At 38.0% G+C, this 27,253-nt stretch overlaps 1 protein-coding gene and 1 pseudogene across 1 annotated transcript; one reads left to right on the top strand and one right to left on the bottom strand.

Annotated features, from left to right (window-relative positions):
- The first annotated feature begins 57 nt into the window (after positions 1-57).
- Positions 58-18,745, top strand: LOC133825599 (probable diphthine methyl ester synthase; annotated as a pseudogene).
- Positions 18,746-20,396: 1,651 nt separating this feature from the next.
- LOC133825598 (uncharacterized) lies at positions 20,397-21,640 on the bottom strand. Its single transcript, XM_062258517.1, has 3 exons — positions 21,380-21,640; positions 20,662-21,305; positions 20,397-20,580 (listed from the first exon to the last, which is right to left on the bottom strand). Exons 1-3 carry the CDS (start codon positions 21,638-21,640, stop codon positions 20,397-20,399), a joined length of 1,089 nt encoding a protein of 362 aa, XP_062114501.1.
- Positions 21,641-27,253: the final 5,613 nt, after the last annotated feature.

Below are 27,253 nucleotides of genomic sequence, written 5' to 3'. Positions count from 1 at the left end.
GGAGGAAGGGGAAGAGGTAGAGGCAGAGGAAAGGGTGCCTCCACAAGGTCTGAAACTATGGCCATCCCTGACGTTGAAGTGCCATCTGTTCAACCTGTAGCTCCAGCAGCGCCAACTGTGGACCTGGCTGTAGAGGTGGCAAGGTTAAGAGAACAGTTGAGACTAAGAGATGAGGAACTAGCGCAAGCTAGACAAGCACCACAGACATCTCAAACGCACCCCATACCTCAAGTACCCGTGGCTCAACCTCAGCCTCCAGTACCACCACCTGCACCACTACCTGTAGCCTATGGGTTCGAATCAGTATATGAACGCTTCAAGAAACAAGCCCCACCGACGTTTGAAGGGAAAGCTGATCCAATGGTGGCAGAAGATTGGCTAAGGTCTGTTGAGGCTATTTTTGATCATATGGAGTTAGATGATCGCCAAAGGGTTTCCTGCGCAACTTATCTACTTAAGATGGATGCACGGATTTGGTGGGACGTGACTAAACAGAGCCGTGATCCAAATACCATAACTTGGGCGCAGTTTGTCCAGGCATTCGGTAAGAAGTATTACAGTCCAGCGGTGCTAGCAACTAAGGTTGATGAATTTATAACTCTGGTTCAAGGGAGCCTTTCGGTCACCGACTATGCACAGAAGTTCAATCGATTGGCCAAGTTTTCCCCTGAAGTGGTGCCGATTGATGCATTGTGAGTCCAAAGGTTTGTAAGGGGACTCAAACCGATGATCGCGAGGGATGTTAGGATGACCAGTGCTGAGGTGGTCAGTTATGCAGAGGTATTGGATAGAGCTCTTGAGGCTGAATATTTAGAGGAACGAATATGGAAGGATAATGGCGCTAGAAGAGAGAACCACCGCAACAAGAACTTCCATGAGAGCAACAAGAGAAAGGCTATCTAAGGGCAGAATAGTGGGGTTGATAAAAGACCTAGACCTCTAGTCACGAACAGCAACAACCACAACTCTCAAAACAATAGCAACCGCAATAACCGCTTCAATGACCGGAACCGTGGGAACCAACAGGGCAACCGAGTCGAGTGCCAGGCCGGTTCCAACAAATGCTTCAAGTGCGGCCAGACAGGACACTTGCGGAAGAATTGTCCACAGTTGAAGGCGGGATAGAATAATAATAGCAATCTGGTGCCAGCAAGAGTCTTCGCCTTAACTCAGAATGAAGCGGCCAATAACAACACCGTGGTTACAGGTCAGCTCCCTATATTTGGTACAATGTGTAGAGTCTTAATTGATTCTGGAGCAACTCATTCCTATGTTTCCATGAATGTGATTGATAGACTGAATATGCCTTTTAAGATGTTTGAACATACCTTTAGTACATTGTTGCCATCGGGAGATATGATGTTGTCAAATAAGTGGTTACCATCAACACCTGTAACAGTAGAAGGTACAGAGTGCCCAGCAGATCTTATAGAACTGAGTATACCGGATTATGATGTCATACTAGGCATGGATTGGTTATCCAAACATGGGGCTACGATAGACTGTCGAAAGAAGATCATAGAGTTCAGGCCAAAGGAAGGAGAGGTTCTCTCCTTTAGAGGTGAAGTAGCAGGCTATCGAACACCCATAATATCTGCACTGGAAGCACGGAATATGATGCAACATGGATTTTCGGAGTTCCTTGCCAGTGTAGTGGATAAGTCCAAGGAGTCAGAACTAAAGCCAGAAAATGTACATATTGTTTGTGAGTTCCCAGAGGTGTTTCCCGAAGAATTACCAGGACTACCCCCGCACAGAGAGATCGAGTTTGTAATCAAGCTTGCACCTGAAACTGCACCGATATCTAAAACACCATATCGAATGGCGCCAGTGGAGTTAAAGGAACTTAAGAACCAACTACAGGAGTTGTTGGACAAAGGGTTCATAAGACCTAGCCATTCGCCATGGGGAGCACCAGTCCTATTTGTGAAGAAGAAGGACGGGAGTATGAGAATGTGCATTGATTACCGAGAGCTCAATAAGGTCACCATTAAGAATAAGTATCCTTTGCCTAGGATAGACAGCCTTTTTGATCAGCTACAAGGGGCTTCAGTGTTCTCGAAGATTGATCTGCGATCTGGGTACCATTAATTGAAAGTTAAAGAGGGAGACATTCCAAAAATGGCCTTCAGAACTCGCTATGGGCACTATGAATTGTTAGTGATGTTCTTTAGATTCATCAACGCCCCAGCAATCTTTATGGATATGATGAATAGGGTATTTAAGGATTTCTTGGACAAGTTCATAGCAGTGTTTATTGATGATATCCTCATTTACTCAAAGACCAAGGAGGAGCACGAAGAGCATTTGAGATTGACTCTGAACAGATTAAGGGAACATCGGTTGTACGCCAAGTTCTCTAAATGCGAGTTTTGGCTGGAACAGGTAACCTTCTTAGGGCACATAGTCTCTAAGGATGGGATTGCAGTAGACCCATCAAAGATGGAGGCCATTAGAGACTGGCCCCAGCCAAAGAATGCCTCAGATGTTTAGAGTTTCTTAGGGTTTGCAGGTTATTATAGGAGGTTTGTCGAGGGTTTCTCGAAGATCGCTACCCCATTGACAAACTTAACCCGGAAACATCAGAAGTTTGCATGGACAGAAAAATGTGAAGAGAGTTTTCAGACCATGAAGGATAAGTTGATTTCCGCGCCTATCCTTTGTGTTCCCACTGAGGGCGGAAAATTTGTGGTGTACTGTGATGCATCAAAGAACGGCTTGGGATGCGTGTTGATGAAAGAAGGGAAGGTGGTAGCTTATGCTTCCAGACAACTCAAGGATTATGAGCAGCGATATCCCACTCATGACCTTGAATTGGCAGCTGTAGTGTTCGCACTCAAGATATGGAGACATCACCTATACGGAGATAAGTGTGAGATATACACTAACCACAAAAGTCTGAAATACTTTTTCACACAAAAGGAACTGAACATGAGGCAGTGTAATGACCCACTAATCTAGACTAATTGGACCATTATCGAAACTATACATAAAAACTTACATTTTACGAAAATACCATAATTTATTGAGTAACTTGAAAATAAGAGTTATTTACAAAGAAACAGAATACTAAGAAGGATTTTGGGATCCCATTGTCTTTAAAACAAAATAAGATTTAAAATAAAAGACATTACATAATAATGCGGAAAATACATGTAAAACCATAAAAAACATAAAAGGAGACTACATCCTCGAATCGATAACGCTCGGCCCCTTGACTCCATTCATCATCGATACACATCCTCCCAAGCATCACGAATCTTACCGCCTCTAAGCTTATTTTCCTGCACATAAACAGAAAGGAGTGAGCCTAATGCCCAGCAAGGAAAAACCTAACACATAGTCATATACACAATTTCATAAGAAAACATAAAGACTTAACATAATACATATAACATACACTTATTATAATGGCCATTATTACTTGGGGTCCCATAGACTAAACAAGCATATGCCCATGGGGTTAATGGGGTCCTACTAGCTAAGTAGGTCATATGCCTATAACCCATTTGGGGTCTTGTTAGTCATATGGGTCATATGCCCAAGCCTACATACACATATACATATCATAACACTTTTAATAACATAAACATATAGATAACATAAGCACATAACATATTAATTCTAGCCTATTTTCCTTACCAAAGTTACCGGGATAAAATGGACTGAGTTAGGACTTTTGGAACACTCCTAAAACCACAATGAACAAGGGTGAGTCTAAAGAAAGGAGATGAAATGAAAGAGAATAGGAAGACTAAACCATTAAACGAAAATATGCTTACCACCACTTAAGTGCTTAAGAACTTGGATTCCCTAACCAAAAATAAGAATAAGGTTAGGGGACTGAGTAGAAGGTTTTGAGAAAAGAAATAACATAGAATACAGAAAGGACTAGAGTTTTGGGTTTACCTCAAAGATTGCAAGATCAATCTAACATCCACCGAAATACTATAGCACTCACTTACTTCCCAAGTGTTTGATAAGCTTATGATGTTTAAGCTTATAGTTTTTCCCCAAACCAAGTGTTTACACTCTCTCACTCACTTAACACTAGCAGCCTCTGAACTTAGAGCAAATGGTGAATAATGGCTGGGTACTAGGTCCTATTTATAGAGTTTGGGAATGAAAATATCTTGATTTTACTTGAATAAAAATAATGGCTTTTTAGGTGAAAATCATTTGAATAATCGTTCAGCAGAGGCTGAAGACTCGTTCAGAAGATGCTGGACTGTTGAAGGAGTTTGAATGGCTGAAGGGAAAAGAATTCAAATGTATTTGAATTCATGCTGGTGGAGGCGATATATCGCCCCCTATAGGCGATATATCGCCTGGACCTTTGTTCCCGAGGCGACCGTGCATCGATTCGTGTTTTCCGTATCTACGTGCTGCGACATATCGCCCCCTATAGCTGCGATATATCGGCATACGCTGAATATTTAAACACGAATTTACACATTTTTAGCTGAGTTTGAATGGAGTAAACAGCCTTGACTAAGCCCTCAACGTGCTCAAAGCTGCTGACTGACCCTATACATTCAAACTTTTACCCTTATTTAATTTAATCCTCAAAAATACTAAATCCTTAATTACCATTCAAAACATGTGCTTAAAATCCTATTGGTTGATGTCTAAACCTTATAATATAATAATATATTCCTTAATATCAGACACATTAATCAAACCTTAGGTTATACTTAATATTCTTAAACTATAGGTTAAACTTAGAAAATCTATAAGTACTACTATGAGTGTCCAAATAACTCCCGGTCTGAACCAAAAATCCAAAGTAACAATGATAACACTAAACATACTATAATACTACTAAACAATTAGCTAAGTAAAGTTCTTGGACTCTACAATTCTCCCCTACTAAAAAGAATTTCGTCCTCGAAATTTACTTACCAAATAACTCCGGATACCGGCTCTGCATGTCCTCTTCCAACTCCCACGTTGCCTCGCGTTCAGAACTATTGCTCCATAGGACTTTAACTATAGGAAAGCTCTTGGACCGTAACTGCTTCATCCCCCTATCTAGGATGCTAACCGGTCGTTCCTCGTAACTTAAGTCTTTCTGGAGTGCTATGGTATCGTACTTGAGGACGTGAGATGGGTCTGACACATACTTGCGTAACATCGAGATGTGGAAGACGTTGTGACTATCGGCTAGTGCTGGCGGTAGGGCTAGTCTATACGCAACTGGTCCCACTTTGTCCAATATCTCAAAAGGACCTAAGAATCGGGGACTGAGCTTGCCTTTCTTCCCGAACCGCTTGACACCCTTCATAGGAGATATCTTCAGGAAGACTTGATCTCCAACTTGGAACTCCACATCGCGTCTCTTGGTATCTGCATAGCTTTTCTGTCGGCTTTGAGCAGCAAGCATACACTGTCTAATAAGCGTTACTGCTTCTTGAGCTTGCCTAAAAGCTTCGGGCCCTAGAAGCTGCCTTTCTCCTACCTCGTCCCAGTGCAACGGTGATCGGCACCTTCTTCCATATAGCAACTCATAAGGTGCCATCTCGATCGTCGACTGGTAGCTATTGTTGTACGAGAACTCGATCAGCGGTAAGTACTTGTTCCACGATCCTCCGAAGTCAAGTACACATGCGCGTAGCATATCCTCTAAAATCTGAATCGTACGCTCTGACTGCCCATCTGTCTGAGGATGGAAAGCTGTACTAAGACTTAACTTAGTACCCATGGCTTGCTGTAAGCTTCTCCAAAATCTTGACGTAAACACTGATCCTCTATCTGATACTATCGTCTTGGGGATTCCATGCAATCGTACAATCTCTTGGATGTAGATGTCTGCATATTGGTCTGCCGTATAAGAAGTCTTAACAGGTAGAAAATGAGCCAACTTGGTTAGTCTATCTATGACTATCCAAGCAGAATCATGCTGCTTATTTGTCTTTGGCAGACCCGTCACGAAGTCCATGGCTATATCGTCCCACTTCCACTCCGGTATGCTAAGCGGTTGCAATAATCCTGCAGGCCGTTGATGCTCCGCCTTCACTTGCTGGCATACCAGACACTTAGATACATATTCCGCTATGTCCTTCTTCATCCCTGGCCACCAATAGACTGCCTTGATGTCATGAGTCATCTTGGTAGACCCTGGATGAACCGAGTATGGGGTGTTGTGCGCTTCTTCTAGGATCGTCTTCTTAATACTTTGATCGTCTGGCACGCATACCCGATCCTTATATCTCAATAAACCTTGACTGGATATTGAGAAATCTGTAGTCTTGCCTTCTCTGACTGCATCCATGTGCGTTGCTAGTGAATCATCATGTCTCTGACCATTCCGTATGTCTTCTAGCATATTCGATTGGATAGACAAGTTAGCCAACTTGCCTACAACCACTTCTATTCCGGCACTGATAAGCTCCTGCTGTAGTGGCTTTTCTATTCCGGATAAGGCTGCTAAGTTCCCATAACTTTTTCGGCTAAGTGCATCGGCAACTACGTTTGCCTTCCCCGGGTGGTATAGGATTTCGCAGTCGTAATCCTTTACTAATTCCAACCACCGGCGCTGCCTCATGTTAAGCTCCTTCTGAGTAAAGAAGTATTTTAAACTTTTGTGGTCCGTATAAATCTCGCACCGTTCTCCGTAAAGATAATGGCGCCAGATTTTTAACGCAAAGACCACCGCTGCCAACTCCATATCGTGAGTTGGATAGCGTTGTTCATACTCCTTTAACTGACGTGACGCGTAGGCTATCACCTTGTCATTTTGCATCAGTACGCATCCCAATCCTAACTTTGATGCATCACAGTAGACAACGAACTTGTCGTTGGGTGTTGGGACACTAAGTACTGGTGTTGAGCAAAGCTTATCCTTAAGCAACTGGAAGCTTTCCTCACACTTATCATTTCAGTTAAACTTTTGTTGCTTCCGGGTCAGGTTGGTGAGTGGAGTGGCTATTTTAGAAAAGCCCTCTACAAACTTTCTATAGTAACCTGCTAGCCCTAAGAAGCTTCTTACTTCCGACGCGTTCTTTGGTCTAGGCCAATCTTTCACGGCCTCTACCTTCGATGGATCTACTGCAACTCCGTCTTTCGATATGATGTGCCCGAGGAACGCCACTTGTGAGAGCCAAAACTCGCATTTCTTGAACTTCGCGTAGAGTTGGTGCTCCTTCAATCGCGTCAAAATTATCCTCAAGTGTTCCTCGTGCTCCACTTCATTCTTGGAGTAAATTAAAATGTCGTCGATGAACACAACGACGGATTTATCCAAGTAGTCCTTGAAGACCCTATTCATTAAGTCCATAAACGCGGCTGGCGCGTTAGTAAGACCAAAAGACATAACCAAGAACTCGTAATGTCCATAACGAGTCCTAAAGGCTGTCTTAGGAATATCTTCCCCCTTTACCTTGAGCTGATGATACCCGGACCGTAAATCGATCTTAGAGAATACAGTCGCGCCTCGGAGTTGATCAAACAAATCATCAATCCGAGGTAGCGGGTATTTGTTCTTAATCGTTACTTTATTCAGCTCACGGTAGTCTATGCACATGCGCATACTTCCATCCTTCTTTTTCACGAATAGTACCGGAGCTCCCCATGGTGAATGGCTTGGCCTAATGAAACCCAAGTCTAGGAGTTCTTGTAGCTGCGTCTTTAACTCCTTGAGTTCCGTAGGTGCCATCCGGTATGGTGCCTTAGAGATAGGCTCGGTGCCCGGTACTAATTCTATCGTGAAGTCTATTTCTCTAGTTGGCGGCAATCCTGGCAAATCATCGGGGAAAACTTCTGGAAATTCTTGTATGACTCGAACATCTCCAACTTTGAGTGATGTCTCCTTCTCCACATTCGTGATGTTGGCTAAGAATGCTTGACATCCTTTCTCCATCATTCTCTGAGCTTTGAGAGATGATACTAACGGTGTGCGTAGTCCTGAAGCTTGTCCCATGAAGCACAGTTTCTGGCCGTCAGGAGTATCGAATGTCACCTTCTTGCGTCTGCAGTCGATCGTTGCGCCATGCCGTGCTAGCCAATCCATGCCTAGTATGACGTCGAAGTCTTTGATCACCAGCTCTATCAGGTCTCCTTCTAGTTCCTTGTCCTCAATCTTGATTGGTACGCCTCGTACAATTCGTGATGATAGAACTACTTTGCCCGAAGGCAACTCGGTTGCAAACCTAGTTCTAAATCTTTCACTAGGTTTGTCTAGTTTATCTATCATTCCTAACGAAATATACGAATGGGTGGCTCCCGAATCAAATAATACATGACATAATTTATTGAGGATGGAAACCTGACCTGTGACCACCTTGTTGCTAGCATCCGCCTCTCCTTGGGTTAAGGCAAAAACCCGAGCAGGAACCATCTTTTCGTCCTTCTTTCCTTCCGGCTTTTGCTGAGGACAGTCTCTTTTACGATGCCCTTCTTGACCACAGTTGAAACACTCCTTGGTGTTGGCACGGCATTCTCCGGGGTGCTTCTTCTGACATTTGGCACATGGCGGGTATTCCACGTAGCCCGACCTATTTCCCCCATTACTTGGTCGTGCCCTTTTATTGTTGTCGGCTTGCTTGTTGTCAGGATGCCTTCTCTTCTGTCCGTTACCGTTGTTGTTGGACTGACTGTTGCTGGACTGATTGTTGTTCCGACTGGCCTGAGGTTGGCTCTGCTGCCTAGGTTCCGGCTTGCTGGCTTCTTCTTTGCTCACGTTGGCTTGCAACCTTTCTACTTCAATTGCCGTCTCAAGAACGTCGGCATATGAAGTGTTTCCCGGGTTTGCTAGTTTAACCCCCATCTCGATCTTCGGGCGAAGTCCTCTAACAAACTTGTTCACCCTTAGATAGTCGGTTGGAACCAACTCTGCTGCGAACTTCGCTAAGCGATCGAACTGACGAGCATATTCCGCCACTGTTAAATTCCCTTGCTTCAGATTGGTGAACTCCTCAACTCTCGTAGCAAGCACTGCTGAATTGTAGTACTTCTTGTGGAAGAGCTCCACAAATCGGGTCCACGTCATGGTGGCAGCATCGTGGGATTGCTGGACCAAGTCCCACCATATCCTGGCATCTTTCTTGAGCAAAGATGAGACGCAGGATATGCGGTCTGCATTACTAAGGTTCATGTGGGCTAGGATCGGCTCCACATTCCTTAGCCATTCTTCTGCTTCAAAGGGGTCCGTAGTCCCTTCGAAGTTCGGAGCGTGCTGCTTGCGGAACCTCTCGTACACTGGCTCCATGTGCTGAACAGGATAAGGAGCGTAGTTCGTCATAGGCCATCCCCCATACGGACCAACTTGTTGGGGTGCTGGGGCCATTGGCTGTGGCTGCGGCTGCGGCTGTGGCGGAGGCTGAGGCTGAGATTGAGCCTGTTGGCGTTGTTGCTGCAGAAGTTCCTCGACTTGCTGTCGTAGTCTGGAAATCTCTGCAGTGTTGTCAGCTGGCTGTGCCGGTGCGTTGCGGCGAGCAGTAACACGTACTCTCCTTCGGCGAACGGTAGGGACCGCATTGGTCGCTGGAACATCGTTGGAAGCGTTCCCGTTGGTGCGAGCAGATCTTCGGAGAGACATCGTAGCAGAGTTCTAACAGTTAAAAGAAACATGTTAGAACTTTTTCCTAATAGGCTCTAAGGCAAAAACTTATTCTAAAACAAACATATCTCGGACCTATTTATTATGACTTTTTATGAAAAATTATATAGGTCTTTATTTATTATTAGAGTGGGTTTCTATACTTAGAAAAACAAGTCATATTTATTTTCTAAGTGTGTTTCTAATCATCCTATATGACTTAATTCTCAGGCTCGAAACTTATCTTTGTTCCAAAGTTAACCATATTGAGGGAGGGCTGGGATCAGTAAAATCGTTCCCACTACTAAGGCCCCCTAACTCTCAACAAGGAAACCAGGTTCATTGATTCGTATCCACCCTCACCGAACTCAGTCATTATTCATTTTATTTAGTATTTATTATGATTGTGAAAAAAAATTTCAAACTCACACATGATATTCAAATAGCATGTTTATTCATTTGGAAAACAATTTCACTTATTACAATCATAACATAAAAGTAAATAAAACAAATAAAAACTACTAATCTAAAAATCGGGATCTTCTACATCCGATCCGTCATCTAACATATCATCATCTATAGCCTCATAGTCATCATTATCATGAGCATCAAAATGCCCTCTAGGAAGGTTTGTGAGAATCCTATTCTTTTGCTCCTTGGTGAATTGAAATTCAAATTTTGCGGTGAACCTAACTAAGAGGAAATAGTATCTCATTGCTAATGGTGATTCATCCTCATCATTCATTTCTTCCCATATTTCTTCTAAGGCTGCTATTACAGGATGGAAATCTTTAAACAACCTAATCACTAATACATATTGTTCTGTTGATCTTAGCATTATTTGTTTAGCCTCTTGAAGGCCACCTATTGCTTGGTGAAACAAAAGCAACCTTCGTGTAATCCTTTCTAAGGCTCCTACGGTGTTTCTTGGCTCCCTTATTCTTTTTAAGGCCTTAATGGCTCGGATATCTTGGTAGGTTAAAGCTCCATTCATTTTTAACTGAAACATAAACACTAAAGTTGTTAGCTATACACATAGACAAAGTAACTTGTAACTTGTAACTTAAACACTTACTTGGCGGTCCGATTCGGAGCTTTGAGCATGTGTATCGAGGAGAACTTCATGCGAAGGAACCGTTTGCTCTGATACCAACTGTAATGACCCACTAATCTAGACTAATTGGACCATTATCGAAACTATACATAAAAACTTACATTTTACGAAAATACCATAATTTATTGAGTAACTTGAAAATAAGAGTTATTTACAAAGAAACAGAATACTAAGAAGGATTTTGGGATCCCATTGTCTTTAAAACAAAATAAGATTTAAAATAAAAGACATTACATAATAATGCGGAAAATACATGTAAAACCATAAAAAACATAAAAGGAGACTACATCCTCGAATCGATAACGCTCGGCCCCTTGACTCCATTCATCATCGATACACATCCTCCCAAGCATCACGAATCTTACCGCCTCTAAGCTTATTTTCCTGCACATAAACAGAAAGGAGTGAGCCTAATGCCCAGCAAGGAAAAACCTAACACATAGTCATATACACAATTTCATAAGAAAACATAAAGACTTAACATAATACATATAACATACACTTATTATAATGGCCATTATTACTTGGGGTCCCATAGACTAAACAAGCATATGCCCATGGGGTTAATGGGGTCCTACTAGCTAAGTAGGTCATATGCCTATAACCCATTTGGGGTCTTGTTAGTCATATGGGTCATATGCCCAAGCCTACATACACATATACATATCATAACACTTTTAATAACATAAACATATAGATAACATAAGCACATAACATATTAATTCTAGCCTATTTTCCTTACCAAAGTTACCGGGATAAAATGGACTGAGTTAGGACTTTTGGAACACTCCTAAAACCACAATGAACAAGGGTGAGTCTAAAGAAAGGAGATGAAATGAAAGAGAATAGGAAGACTAAACCATTAAACGAAAATATGCTTACCACCACTTAAGTGCTTAAGAACTTGGATTCCCTAACCAAAAATAAGAATAAGGTTAGGGGACTGAGTAGAAGGTTTTGAGAAAAGAAATAACATAGAATACAGAAAGGACTAGAGTTTTGGGTTTACCTCAAAGATTGCAAGATCAATCTAACATCCACCGAAATACTATAGCACTCACTTACTTCCCAAGTGTTTGATAAGCTTATGATGTTTAAGCTTATAGTTTTTCCCCAAACCAAGTGTTTACACTCTCTCACTCACTTAACACTAGCAGCCTCTGAACTTAGAGCAAATGGTGAATAATGGCTGGGTACTAGGTCCTATTTATAGAGTTTGGGAATGAAAATATCTTGATTTTACTTGAATAAAAATAATGGCTTTTTAGGTGAAAATCATTTGAATAATCGTTCAGCAGAGGCTGAAGACTCGTTCAGAAGATGCTGGACTGTTGAAGGAGTTTGAATGGCTGAAGGGAAAAGAATTCAAATGTATTTGAATTCATGCTGGTGGAGGCGATATATCGCCCCCTATAGGCGATATATCGCCTGGACCTTTGTTCCCGAGGCGACCGTGCATCGATTCGTGTTTTCCGTATCTACGTGCTGCGACATATCGCCCCCTATAGCTGCGATATATCGGCATACGCTGAATATTTAAACACGAATTTACACATTTTTAGCTGAGTTTGAATGGAGTAAACAGCCTTGACTAAGCCCTCAACGTGCTCAAAGCTGCTGACTGACCCTATACATTCAAACTTTTACCCTTATTTAATTTAATCCTCAAAAATACTAAATCCTTAATTACCATTCAAAACATGTGCTTAAAATCCTATTGGTTGATGTCTAAACCTTATAATATAATAATATATTCCTTAATATCAGACACATTAATCAAACCTTAGGTTATACTTAATATTCTTAAACTATAGGTTAAACTTAGAAAATCTATAAGTACTACTATGAGTGTCCAAATAACTCCCGGTCTGAACCAAAAATCCAAAGTAACAATGATAACACTAAACATACTATAATACTACTAAACAATTAGCTAAGTAAAGTTCTTGGACTCTACAGGCAGCGAAGGTGGTTGGAATTAGTAAAGGATTACGATTGTGAGATTCTATACGACCCAGGCAAGGCAAACGTAGTTGCAGATGCTTTGAGCAGGCGGGGACATGGGAGTGTCTCAGCACTAAGTACAATATAGATGCCTCTTCAGAAAGGGATCATAAAATGCTAGGATTGAGATTGTGACAGGAAGTTTGGCAAACCTCACATTGCAATCCTCTCTACTAGAACAAATCCGAGAAGGATAGAAATTGGATGAAGCCTTGGTGAAACAAGAGGCTTTGATACAAGAAGGTGGCAGCAGCGATTTCACAATGTCTAATGGTGGATTGCTAAGATACAAGGATAGGATTTGTGTGCCTAACAATGCTGAAATTTAGGAAAGTATTATGAAAGAAGCGCATACAACGCCTTATTCTTTACACCGAGAATCCACAAAAATGTACCAAGACCTTAAGGCATTGTATCGGTGGCATGGAATGAAGAGGGGCATTGTTGTGTTTGTTGCTAGATGTTTGACATGCCCGCAAGTCAAAGCGGAACACCAGAGGCCAGCATGGTTGTTTCAAGCGCTCTACATTCCTGAATGGAAATGGGAGGATATCACGATGGATTTTGTGGTAGGGTTGCCTAGAACCACCAAGCAGCACGACTTAGTGTGGGTGATAGTAGATAACTCACTAATTCTGCCCATTTTCTGCCAGTTAAAACCACATACTCGGCGGATCAATATGCTGACTTGTATGTTAGTGAGATAGTGTGACTTCATGGGGTGCCAAAATTGATAATTTCTGATCGTGGGTCAGTTTTCACATCAAACTTTTGGAAAGGGCTACAGAGGGCTATGGGATCAAGACTAAAGTTTAGCACCGCTTTTCATCCTTAGACCGATAGCCAGTCTGAGAGGACTATACAGATATTAGAAGACATATTGAGGTGTTGTGCCTTGGACTTTTCGGAGTCTTGGAACCGATATCTACCCCTAATGGAGTTCTCGTACAATAACAATTACCAATCTACCATAGGGATGGCTCCCTATGAGATGCTTTATGGGCGTAAGTGTAGATCTCCCTTGCACTTGGATGAAGTTGGGGAGAAACAGATTTTAGGGCCTGAAGCAGTTAGTGAGGCCAGTGAGGCGATTGAGAAGATACGCCAAAGGATGCTTACTGCGCAAAGTAGGCAAAAGAGCTATGCTGACCTCAAGAGAAGGGACATCAAGTTTTCAGTGGGCGAGTTTGTTTTCTTGAAAGTCTCGCCAATGAAAGGCGTGATGCGTTTTGGAAAGAAAAGGAAGTTAAGCCCTAGATATATTGGTCCATTTGAGATATTGGACAGAGTAGGGCAAGTTACGTACCGTTTGGCACTGCCCCCAGTATTATCTGAAACGCATAATGTCTTTCACATCTCGATGTTGTGTAAGTATGTGTCAGACCCCTCTCATGTGTTGAGCTACGAGCCGTTAGAGCTGAAGCAGGACCTGAGTTATGATGAACAGCCTGAGCGCATTATAGAAAAGGGAATCAAGGAATTGAGATCCAAAAGGATTCCACTAGTTAAGGTCCTGTGGAAGAATAGTACGGAACGAGAAGCAACATGGGAGTTCGAGGAAGACATGAAAGCAAGATACCCTGAGTTATTTGGTATGAATGAATTTCGGGACGAAATTCCTTTTTAAGGAGGGTATAATGTAGTGCACCAAATTTTTTTCTTAGATTATTTAAATTTTGTGTTTTATTTTATTTAAATGTTAAGTGTGATGAATTGTTTTATTTAAATGTTGTTTATTTTATTTAGTTGTTGTTTGTTTTATTTGATTTGTTTGATTTAATTGTTAGAATTGTTTGGTATAATCTTTTGAATTTAAATTGTTAATTGTTTGTTTGGTTATTTATTTTAATAAGTGAATAATTGTGTAACATGTTTATTTTGCTATTAGTGTTACATTTTATATAAGTGTGACAATTGATGTGATTATGTGAGATTTGGTTGAATGCACTAAGGTGCATGGTAGATAGTGATGCACCCTAGTGTTTTAGTGTGTGCAAGTATATGGTAATAGGGTGCACATGTGTGGATTTTCTACACATTTTATAATTGCCATTTATTTGATATTTTTGGGTAGTTTTATTTTAATTGATAGGAAAATAAATAAATAAAATTCAAAAGGGGCAAGTAAATTGTCGTGTGGTGTAGTGGGAAATGGAGTGATATTTTTTCCATTATTTTTCTGAGGCAAATAAAGTTAAATTGGAAGAAGATAGCTATTATGGGTAAGAGAATTTGACCATTTTGATTCAAATAAATCAATCTTTATTATAAAGGATTTTAGGCTTTATTGGATGAGTTAATTAGGGAAATTGCCATCTTTTTAGTAATGGCTTTATGAGGAAAATGGGGATTAAAAAGGGGATATGGAGAAGATAGGCCATTTGGTCGTGAGCTAGAGAGAAGATAGATAGAGAGAGAGAGAGAGGCGTGCTAGAGAGAAGGAAGGGCTGCCATATTTTCTAGAGAGAAGAAGAGGAAAGGAAGAAGAAGAAAAAGGGCTCAAGCTAGGGTAAGGTTTTTGGTTGTTTTCCTTATGATTAATCTAGTATTTTGTTTGGGTTGTCTCTAACCTTGTTCATCTTCTTCTCCATATTGTTATTCAAAATATACAACCCATAGGGTTTGAGCAAGGAGATTATTGGACTTTTGATTGGATTGGATTCTTGATTTTCTATCAAGAAGAGGTATTGAAATCCCTCCCTAAATTTTGTGATTATTTGTTTTGATGAATAAATTATTATAGGGATTATGGTTAAAGGGGATTTATGTTTTGGGTAGGAAAAATGGGTACTTTGTGTTCTTGATATCTTGTTGATAAAAGTTGTTTAAGTTGCATGAAGGGTATCATGGTTTAATGTATAAAAGGGTTTTGATGTTTATTTTCTATGTATTATGATTAGTGGAAATTATGAATGCACATATGGGGTTTCGGCCTAGGCATACCTAAGGATTATCTTGATATTTTGTTTGATGTTGTATGATTTTCAATATATTAGATCCATGTTTTAGGACCTATGTAATATGGGTAAAATGATAATTGGCAATCTTGATATTTGGATCCATGAAATTTTGATAGGATGCATGTGATTTTGTGAATGAATAAATTATAAGATGCATGAAAATAATGATAGAAATATGTTAGGGTTATTATAAAGGCATGTATGAAATATGGTGTTTATGAATTAATGTATGTTATTGCCATTGTTATTTTTGTTGGATTTCATCTGTAGATTCAATGGAATAGAAAAATGAGTTTTATAAGATTGCATGTGAATATGTTAGTAGTATTCTTAGAATTATGTATATAATAAGAGCATGATGAGATTTTGGGCATGTATAATTTTATGTGAAATTTTGAGATAAAAGATGAATTTCAAGAGAAATTAAGCTTGCTGTTTTTTTTTTGTAAATAATTGGGTAAAAGTTTGATAAAAAAAAATGATTTGCATGCATAAGTAATGTCCTTGATGTTATGTTAATTTTATGAAATTAAAAATGGTATTTTAAGTCCCAGTAAAATGATATTTTACTCAAATATATACCTACAGAATTTTTATTGTATTTTTAGAAAAATATGAGGTTTTAAATTGAATATGGTGATTTTTAAAGATAAAAATGGTTGGTGGAATTTTTGTAAATAAAAAGTGAAGTGTGTTTCACTAAAATGAATTTGATGAGTTTTTGAAACAAAATTATTACCGTAAGTTATGGTAATATTAAAAATGGTATTTTAATATGGAATGAATACCATAATGTGATGATATGTTGGCTTGTATGAATATGATATGTTTATGGATGTTAGCGTGATGAACGCGACACATCAAACGAGTTACTAAGGATATAAAGACGTAACTCCTAGGGCGGACGCGCCGAGGTTATTCAAGGACCAGAGACTCTTGTTTACCTCATAGGGTGACATGGAAAACTAGCGGGCCATGCTCATCATGTATGCTGTATGAATGTGATATGATGATATGTTACGATTACGTTATGATATGCTATGATGATATGTTACGAAAACGTTATGATATACTATGATGATATGTTACGATAATGTTATGATATGCCATGATGTGTTAGATGAACGTTAGTGTTCGTATTTGTGGTATCCTTACTTGCTTATTGTTTGTACTTCCTTACTGGGCTTTTAGCTCACCCCCTTACTTTCCTTCCAGGTAGCAAATAGGATTTCTTTATGGCACGCGTGGTGACGTGAGGAGTTCTATCGTCATGGGGTGTATGGCGTGGGGCATCCTATGGACGAAAAAACGATCATCATAGAACGCCATTTAAATTATTTTATGTTTTAAGAGACTTTCCAAATTATCAGTGGGACTTAGTTATTTAATTTTTGTTTCTTTTGAACTTTGCATAAAAATTCATGTTTTCTTTTAAAACTAATGGCGCCAACTTGCATGGTTTTAAGCAAGTCCCCACTAAGACCTTGATAATGAGTGGTATTCTTTTATAAACAATGTTATGTGAATGCTTTATAAGTATTAGTTTAGGGCGTTCTTTACAGTTTTCTTGAAAAACTAATTGCTTTTTCTTCAATATGTGCCTCTGTGGACACCATAACAGCCATAAAGAGTTATATAGCTTCAACCCCATTACTGAAATTAATAAAAAAATTTCTTCTCTCTTTTGTTCTCTTCTGTTACTCTATTTTTTATGGTCATTTAAATTCAATTGATAGTTAAAATAAATCAGAAAGTGGTGGAGATTGGACCTTTTTTTTTATTATTTTCCATTGTGTAAATTCAGTAGTGTTGAGAAGCAAACAATAAAGTTGTATTAAATTTTTTGTTTATTATAACTCAATGATATTATATTGCTGCAAACTACATACGTGTTGTATATAAAATATTCATAGCTTTTTAATGATTTTGTATATAGTCCAACAACGAATACAAACTACATCGAAGCTTATACTTCTCTTCTCTCTTTCGATATCTCTTCAGATGGCCTTTCTACCCTGGTACACTTCTTTCTCTTTCTCTTCAATTTGGTTACTTTCTTTTGCACCAATTTCCAAAGCTAACAACTTTATTGATTCATTTCTTTTTTCATTGATCAGGAAAAACTTTATGGAAGGCCAGTGATTCTTACCGATAGAGAAATGGTTGAGAAAAAAGTCGATGAAATACTCTCAGCTACTCGTGTTTCTGATGTGGCTTTCCCTGTAGTTGGCGACCCTTTTGGGTATGTTCGTTCAATTTTTAATTTGCTTTTCTTTGTGATTTGTTTTTCTTGTTTATATTAGAAATTATATCTTTTTTCCTCATTAGATGAATGTTACATGTATGTATATATGCATTGCTGATTTGGGCCATCGCAAATTCCATGGATATGTAGAAGAAGATAATTGTGATCATAAATATTCTTACTTAGCTGCACAAGGACCTTTAAAAGTCCTTAGATTGTAACTATTCGTTTTTATTCATTTTGGTCATGTTTGGCAAGTAGTTTTGGATTGGATAAAAACTAATTTGAGACAAAGTTATAATTTTTTTTTCTCCAGTTTCTCAATGAGATTAAATTATCCTATTGTAGTTGGATTAATTAGGTTTTCAGATTCAAACTTTTCTCTAGTCTTTATTCAATCTTACTTTCCAAATATGACATTTATATACATGCGATTCTTTGTTCAATTTACTTAAATTTCCCTCTATTTTTCCTCATGTTTACATATGGATTTCCTACTCAGAGCAATAACTCACACTGATCTTGTTGTTCGGGCAAAGAAATTGGGTATTGTTGTCAAAGTAATACATAATGCTTCGGTGATGAATGCAATTGGAATTTTTGGGTTGCAGCTCTACCGTTATGGAGAGACAATGTCAATACCATTCCTTACTGAAACCTAGAGACCAGATAGCTTCTATGAGAAAATTCAAAGCAACCGGAATCTTGGTCTACATACTCTCTGCTTCTTAGGTGAGGTGAGACAAGGTTCTCTAAAAGTCTAATAAGAGTTGCAAAATCTGAGATTCTTATTAACAAAAACATTTCTTTTTACTTTTGTTATCACAGATATTCGTGTGAAGGAACCCTCCTTGGATCTTTATGCAGGTATGTTTTCAAGTGATTGACCATTTTTTTATTGTACAAAAAACCTTTTCAAACACAGCCGTCGAAAATGATCGACATCTTGTTTGGAATGACATTTTGCAAAGAATTATCATTCCAAACAGAAAGATCTCTTTATAATGAACCACTTCCATGTAAAAATCTTGGGTGGGTAGAGCACTGAGCAAAATATAAATACTTTTGATCATTGGATGGCTATCATAAAATAGGATTGTGTTCTAGTGTTTATTTTTCAAATTTGTCAAAATTAAAAAGCATCCTTTTTTTAATTATATTTTCTCTTGAAATCGTACAAAGTTTCCTAGGTGGTTTCATATAAGTTACATAATATTAAGTGAAATTTAACAAGGATACACTACTACAAAAAGGGTTTTTTAGGACTAGCATTGCGAGTCCTAAAAATTTTTTTAGGACTCGCGGGGCGCGAGTCCTCTATTTGAGAGCCTTAAAAACTAAGGTTTTTTAGGACTCGCAATGCGAGTCCTAAAAAATCTGGTTGAGTGCCTTTAATTAAGTTTTTAGGACTCGCATTGCGAGTCCTAAAAGAATGATTTTAGGACTCGCAATGCGAGTCCTAAAAAATCTAGTTGAGTGCCTTTAATTAAGTTTTTAGGACTCGCAATGCGAGTCCTAAAAAATCTGGTTGAGTGCCTTTAAGTAACTTTTGCGAGTCCTAAAAAAATGTTTTTAGGACTTGCAACGCTAGTCCTAAAAAATCGGGTTGAGTGCCTTTAAGTAATTTTTTAGGACTCGCGGGTAATTTTTTAGGACTCGCTTTGCATGACCTTAAAAGTAATTTTAAAAAAAAAATACAGCTACAATTTTAATTTTGATTTAAAAATATATATCCATTTGAGTGTCGAATATCTATCAAAAGAAATTTGAAAAGAAAATACTAAAAAAATGGCAAAAAAATTTTACGAAATAAATTTAAAATTTCTAAACATGTATTGTAATTAGCTAGCTATAACATCATTCATTTTGTTCTAACCAATTGTAAAAATGACATTGCCCATTCTTCTCTAACTTCGTCAATTTCTTGAGTAGTATATGGTTTGTCGGAGGTGAACTGAAAAAAAAAAAAATTAATTATAATTATGTTAGTGGTAATAAATTCAAAGCATATATAAAAATTGTACTAGATTAATACTATGTAGTTGTATATTGTTTATTACCTGTTTCGACAAGAAATGTTTGATATGAGGGGCATTGATAAGTACATTCTTCATCATCCTCATAACGTAATATTCGCAGTCGATGTTGTTTGGTTGTTTACGACACTATATAAAGATTGGTAATACATGTACAATTCTTAGTATTAAATATCATAAACATCTTTACATATACATAAACTATACAAATAGAAACACATACCGTAGGTTGGAAATACATTACTCCCGATGAGCGTTTGTTGATCTTTTGACGTGCTTTCATTCTTTCTGTGAAATACATCTCAAATGCATCATGGATGGTCTCCTTGATGGCTGCCCTATTATCTAATGGTGCATTGAGAGGATCGAGAAAACAACAATAATGCCAATTGGGATATAATAAAAATAACATCCAATGCTCCCTGTTGAAAGAACAAGTATTACACAGTTGTTAACTTTAAATTCTATTTGTTTGTATCAATGAAAAGCATAATAATTAAACTTACCCATGGTTATACGGCATAACTATCCAATCATGCTTTTTAGACGTGCAATATAACATCCTATCACATAAAGCTTGAGCACGACTATCTGCACGAGTCACGGAAGTAGAAACCTTATTCGGATTCATAAACAACAATGATCCTCTCTTTTCCTCGTCTAATAACAGTGTCTGGTACAAAATCCTACCAACAAATATAATTAATTAAAAAGAAAACTAAATAGTTGATGAAAGGAAATCCTTACAATAAATATTATTAGCATACCTTATGTAGAAGACAATGCATGATTGTCCAATCATCTCATTTCTACAAAATTCAAGTATTTCATCCCGAAATAGAGCAAAGTATTCACAAGCATGGCCAAACACATCAAAGTCAATGGACACTTCAATGGCATAATCATGTTTAGGCCAATCATTGACGATTTCATATACTTGTCTCAACTTAGGCGAAATTGGAGATGGTTGTTGCACCTCTTGTGACAATGACTCCTTAGGCGCTCGTTTTGGAACTAGTTTTTGAGTTTGTGGTGCTAATGGTAGAGAAGTTTTTTTCCCAGCTTGCTTTCCTGTTTTTTTTAACGACCTCCTAATAAACCCATAACAAATAATTAATAATGGAATAAGTAAATAAAAATTTAATAGTCTTAAAAGAATTACCTGTGTCGCTCCATTGAAGATGACTAGCGACTTGGGCCAACGTATCAAACTCCCAATAGCTTGTTTGACTGTATAAATCTCACTATTAGGGATCAGGTTAACAAGTAGAGCATCAGGTTGGTCAGCAAACTCAATTGCACCGCAGTAGTTTTCTCCATGCATGTCTGAGCTACTAGTAACTAGAATGTATCCCCTACCAACGATGTTGGTGATAGAGCCTAATGCAAATTTGCATTCAATCATTTTATCCTGCACATATTTAGATATGTATAAATATGTTATACAAGTTCACAAATTTAGATTTTAAAAAGATAAAGCTATACCTGATTTGAGCTAGGAGTGGGGATAAACACAGGTGCCTCTTCTGGTTGTGGGGGCGGGGGTGCTAGAGGTTGATGCTGCGATTTCGGTGATGCCTGATGAGATGGTGTCACCTGATCTATAGGTGATCCATAGTTTGGCACTGACGCATGAGAAGATCCTCCAAAGCCACTATGTTGTCCTTTCATTTGTTCCATAAATTGTCGCATCATTTCCTGTTGTTGTTTCATTATTTCTTCTTGTTGACGGTATTTTTCTTCCATCATTGCAAATCGAGCCTCAACTGAGGAAGCCTCAAATTCCTTTCCCTTTTTCTTACTGGATAGTGGGGTTTTCTAGAATTGGCTAGGCGTTACACCAAGCCCAATACCCCTCACTCGCCCTCTGCTCTCAGGGGTGCCTAATGCCATAGTAAGCACATCCTTAGACCCATTAGGTTCAAATTTTCCTTCACTCATGAGCTTATTATAGTTCTCCTACAAACAAAATATAGAAATATAGTTATTCTCATTAAAAATAAGTAATCCAATCATATAAAATGTAGTACACTTACTATGTTGCGAGCTACGCTTGTTGCCTCGGTACCAACCGGCTCACCCTTTTTGTTAGAATGTCCCGCCAACCACAACTGTGACCTGTCGATTTCAAACACCTCGAGTCCAAAAAAATTTTGTTGCAGCCTTTCCAGTGCCAACAAATACCCACCTCGTGACATATGATGATTGTGTTTTTTTTTTTCGACGATCTTGATGTATTTTTCTTATTTTCTTCCAATCATCAGTCATGCGTGAAACATAGAACTCATCCCATTCTGTTTTAGTGATCAACTGTGAGTAACCTCTTGGCATATTGAACGTCTTGATGGTCGGATTTGCATCAAGTACATCATAGATGCATACCTTAGTCAGATGGGATTTGAATGATCTCCATCGTTTTGCCGCCCTTGACATAATTTTTCTTTTTGCTTTATGGTCTATGTCAAATGTAGCCTACAATTGAAAACAATACATATCGTTAGTCTACATTAAAAATACAAACAACATATATTATAGTGATAGAGAAAATACCTTAATGATTTCCCAAAATTTTTCTTTATCTGATTTAGGGACTTTATCCCAGCTCGCGTGTGTGATTGAAGCACACCTCTTGATAGTTGATTCGATCATTGATCCCAATTTTGATCTCATTGTACCAATCACTTATCCATATTCATTGAACCTGATCGGTACCTTAACACCTTCACTTCGCATCTTGGCTATGTCGGGCATGGTACATAGTCCCCTAACAGATCTCTAATGCACTATAGCAGTGTCATCATTCTCCTCCTGACCAACATTATTTTCAAGTCCAGGAAGTGGACAATCATCATCAAGTCCAGGAAGTGGACAATCATCATCAAAACCTCCTGGATCAGCCATGGAAATATCTAAAAAGGAAACGATTATAAACAATGTTAATAGACAATCGTCAATATGATAGGAAAATTAAATATAAAATGAACAAATCCAACCTTCAGAAGAAGAAAAAACAAGTCAACATTTATCACAGTATATGATCAACCCATACACCGTCACCATCAAAATGCAAACAAATATCATCATCATCTACACCATCATCAATAGGGTATTCGGTACGCTGTGGTTCGGAAATTGTGACAGGTTGTTGAAGGAGTGGTAAGTCATGTACATCATTCTCTTTGTCTCTCCAATCTATCGGTTGAGTAGGAACCATGACTGACCATTGCTTGTCTTATGGATCATTCACATAAAAAACTAGTTTGGCTTGTGTTGCCATTATGAAACGATCATTTTTGTGCCTAATTCGATTTAAATCAACTGAAGTAAAACCTAAATCATCAACCTTTACTCCCTTGTCACTTTTCACCCAATCACATAAGAAGACCGGCACTCTAGTTGTAGTATAATCTAATTCCCAAATTTCTTGGATTACTCCATAAAATGTCATATCACACTCTACAGGATTTTTGTCCTTTGAACTAGAGATTTGCACAGTTTTTGCTACAATACAAACTCCACTATTCTGTGTGGTTCTTACATTATCTAGTTCCAAAGTATTGAATCGAGTACCGTTGACGATGTATGATGGGTACTTAAACACATTCAGAGAAGGACCACGAGAAATCCACTTAACTATGTCCGACACATGACACGACGTGTGGGTCACTTCAATTGCAACCTTTGTTAAAAAAATGAAATAATAATTAATAACATGTCATGCAATCAAAACAAAAGATTTAAAATTATTTACTCAAATCAATACCTTGTTCTCTAACCAAGTGCTAAACGTACGATAGTGTTCATCTTGGATCCATTTTTGGTTCTTTGACTTAGATGGATATTTTTTCCAAAGCCAAACAAAATGATTCCTTCATAAATGTATGCAAAATTAGTATGAATCAATACAAATATCACAATAATGTTTTATGATATCATATTGTCTAAGATAACTTACTCGATGTAAGGTTGAATCTCATCAATGTTTTGCAATACAAGACAGTGTGCTTCATGTCTTTCATCTTGAGTTATTGAGCATATAACACCACCTTTTCCACCATAACCACCATTACTTTTATTTAATGTAGATTGATTGCCCACGCTTGTCACACCATGCAAGTATTCTGAACAAAATTCAATGGCTTCTTCTGCAATATAGCATTCAACAATACATCCTTCGGGTCTACTTCTATTTCTAACATAACTCTTAAGAATCTTCATGTATCGCTCAAAGGGATACATCCATCTTAAATAAATAGGTCTGCATAGTTTAATCTCTCTAACCAAATGGACTGTAAGATGCACCATTATGTCAAAAAAAGAAGGTGGGAAGAATCGCTCTAAGTAACACAAGATTATAGCAATCTCCACTTGTAAATTGTCTAATGTTGAAACGTCAATCGTCTTACAACATAAATACTTGAAAAACAAACACATCCGTGTGATTATTTCTCGAACCTTTCTAGGTAGCACACCACGAATAGCCACAGGTAGAATGTGTTGGAATAGGACATGACAATCATGAGATTTCATGCCGACCAAATTCAAATTCTTCATATCCACCAACGTTCTTATGTTTGAAGAATACCCTTCTAGAACTTTAATATTGTACAGATAATTGCAAAGTTCTTTTTTCTCATCCTTAGTGAGGGCATAACAAGCTACCGGTAAAAATGTTCTATTAGGGCCAGCTTTTGGATGTAGGTTTTTTCGCAAGCCCAATGCAGCCAAGTCTTTCCGAGCTTTAATACCGTCCTTACTTTTACTTGGAATATTTAACAAAGTTCCTATTAGACTATCACACACATTTTTCTCAATGTACATGACATCTAAATTATGTCGCAAAAGTAACTTTTCCCAATATTCAAGCTCAAAGAAAATTGATTTTTTCTTCCAAGGACTTGTAGACTCATCCGCACTAGTCAAACTAACTTCAGTCTTATCCTTGCCAACACTCTTTCCACGACCCTTCTTCTTCTTAATTGGACAAAAAATAGGTTTTCCTACCTTAAACTGAATTACAGATACTTTATTAAGTACTTGATTCCCAGTCAAAGGAACTGGAGCCAAACCAAACTCTTGTTGACCATTGAATGCATTTTTCCAAGTTCTAAAATAATGTCTCTGGGGCAAGAATTTTCTATGTCCCATATAGCACACCTTGCGGGAATGTTTCAAATATTGAGAGAAATTCTTATCCTCACAAATAGGACAAGCTTTGTATCCTTTTACACTGTAACCAGATAAATTTCCATAAGCGGGGAAGTCGTTGATTGTCCATAACAACACTGCTCGAAGGGTAAATTCTTCTTTTCGGTATGCATCATAAGCCCTAACTCCTTCATTCCATAAAGTTTTCAAGTCATCAATTAGGGGAGCTAAGTAGACGTCAATATCGTTACCAGGTTGTTTAGGTCCAGATATTAGCAAGGTCAGTAAGGTACACTTCTTTTTCATACAAAGCCATGGCGGTAAATTATATATGACTAGCATAACACGCCAACAACTATACTTACTACTGAGAGAAGTATGAGGATTAATTCCATCCGTAGAAAGAGCTAGATGAATATTTCTAGGTTCATTGGCAAATGAAGGCCATTCAAAATCCACTGTCATCCACACTAGTGAGTCAGCAGGATGTCTAAGTCTACCGTCCTTTATTCTCTCATTTGCATGCCAAGTCAAATTCTTAGCATGATCAACATTTTGATAAAATCGAATCAAACGAGGAATTGGAGGAATATACCACAAAACTTTTGCTGATACTCCTTCCTTAACTTCCTCTAAATTCCTTTTCTTTTGCCATCTAGACACACCACAAGTAGGACATGAATTCGCATCTACAAGGCTATTTCGATATAATACGCAATCATTAGGACAAGCATGTATTTTTTCATATTGCAAGCCTATTGAGCACATAGTTTTCTTAGCCTCGTAACGGGCATCTCGTTTTCTTCAGGCAGTAAATCTTTCAAAAAAACTAACAATTCCGTGAAACTCTTATCACTCCATCCATTTTTGGCTTTTATATTGTACAATCTAAGAAGGGCTGACAACTTTGAAAATTTAGTGCAACCAGAGTAAATCGGCTTTTCAGCATCATTAAGAAGATTTTCAAACTTAACGGGATCTACTTCTGATTCATAATATGCATCATCAATCATTTCATCTAAATAATCCTCACGATCCAATTGCCTATAATTCCAATCTTCATTCATCATAGGAGGGTCCGGAGTAACATGAAGCTCTTCACCATGCCAATACCATATTTTATAACTTTTGTCTATCCCGTGGAAATATAAGTGCTCTTTTATTATTGTGGAAGTCATCTTTTTCATATTTCCACACTTACTACAAGGACAACAAATATAGTTTGGATCATTGGCATGATCCAAACTAAATTTAAGAAACTCATCGACCCCTTTTATATATTCTACTGACATCCTATCAGCTGACATCCATTCTTTGTCCATATTGCGCCTATTTGTTTTAATAAAAAAATAAAATTAAGAAAATAAAATAAAATAAACATACAAAACAAAACTAAGTACAAAAAAATCTATAGAAAATCGGGCAGCATATCCCCAAATTTACTAGCCTAGCCATCTGTCCCAATCAACACCAATATGTCAAACAAATCAAACAGTACACATGTTTTCATCCATATATCACCGCAGCACACAAAATTCTCAGAACCTACTTCACTAAGACATGCAAGTTCTCAATCTTCCGTTATCACCACAGCACACAGAATTCCCAGAACCTACTTCAGTACGGATGAATATCTAAGATATTCAAACTCCACTAAAGTAGTACAATTATCATTCAAAATTGTAAAATATTGAAATTTTTTAAAACTAAATCAAATGCAACATACCTCTTGCAATTAGCTACCAATCCAATGCTTTAAGACCAATCAAAATATTAACCTATTCATTTTAATCAACATTATAAAAAAAAAAATGTTAGATGTTGACATGCTCTTTTAAAAAGGTTAAAATCAACACAACAAATATATGCATACCATGCAATGCATGAAATCATCAAAATTTTGTGATAAATAGGATCCAAATCATAAGTTATTATTCTCATTTTCCTTGTATATTTGATTTCTTAATATTTTTTTCTTCTTCCAATAATTGGAGATTGCGGTGACTAGAAGAGAGTTTTGGACTTTTAAAGCATTTCATAATTTGAGTATGAAATGGTATTGAATTTTCAAAGACAGAAATTTGTCTTAGCTTAGCATATTGACTGTGAAAGAATAAAGCCAAATTCCTAATAATGGCATTATTATTATTATTATTACATTTCCACTGGCGTGAATGGCTGGTTGCTAAGCTCTTCTTAATCTTTTATTTT

Source organism: Humulus lupulus, chromosome 3 (assembly GCF_963169125.1).
Source record: "Humulus lupulus chromosome 3, drHumLupu1.1, whole genome shotgun sequence".
Lineage (NCBI taxonomy): Eukaryota > Viridiplantae > Streptophyta > Magnoliopsida > Rosales > Cannabaceae > Humulus > Humulus lupulus.
Note: the sequence above shows the minus strand (reverse complement) of the source record. Positions and strands in the feature narration are given on the sequence as shown.

Bases quoted from the DNA above. Each gene is read 5' to 3' on its own strand.
- LOC133825598 (XM_062258517.1), bottom strand. From the start codon at position 21,640: ATGGAAGAAAAATACCGTCAACAAGAAGAAATAATGAAACAACAACAG. The intron at 21,306-21,379 runs GTATAGCTTTAT...AAATATGTGCAG, and splicing joins CCACTCCTAGCTCAAATCAG to GATAAAATGATTGAATGCAA. The intron at 20,581-20,661 runs GTATGCTAATAA...ATTTGTTGGTAG, and splicing joins TGCATTGTCTTCTACATAAG to GATTTTGTACCAGACACTGT.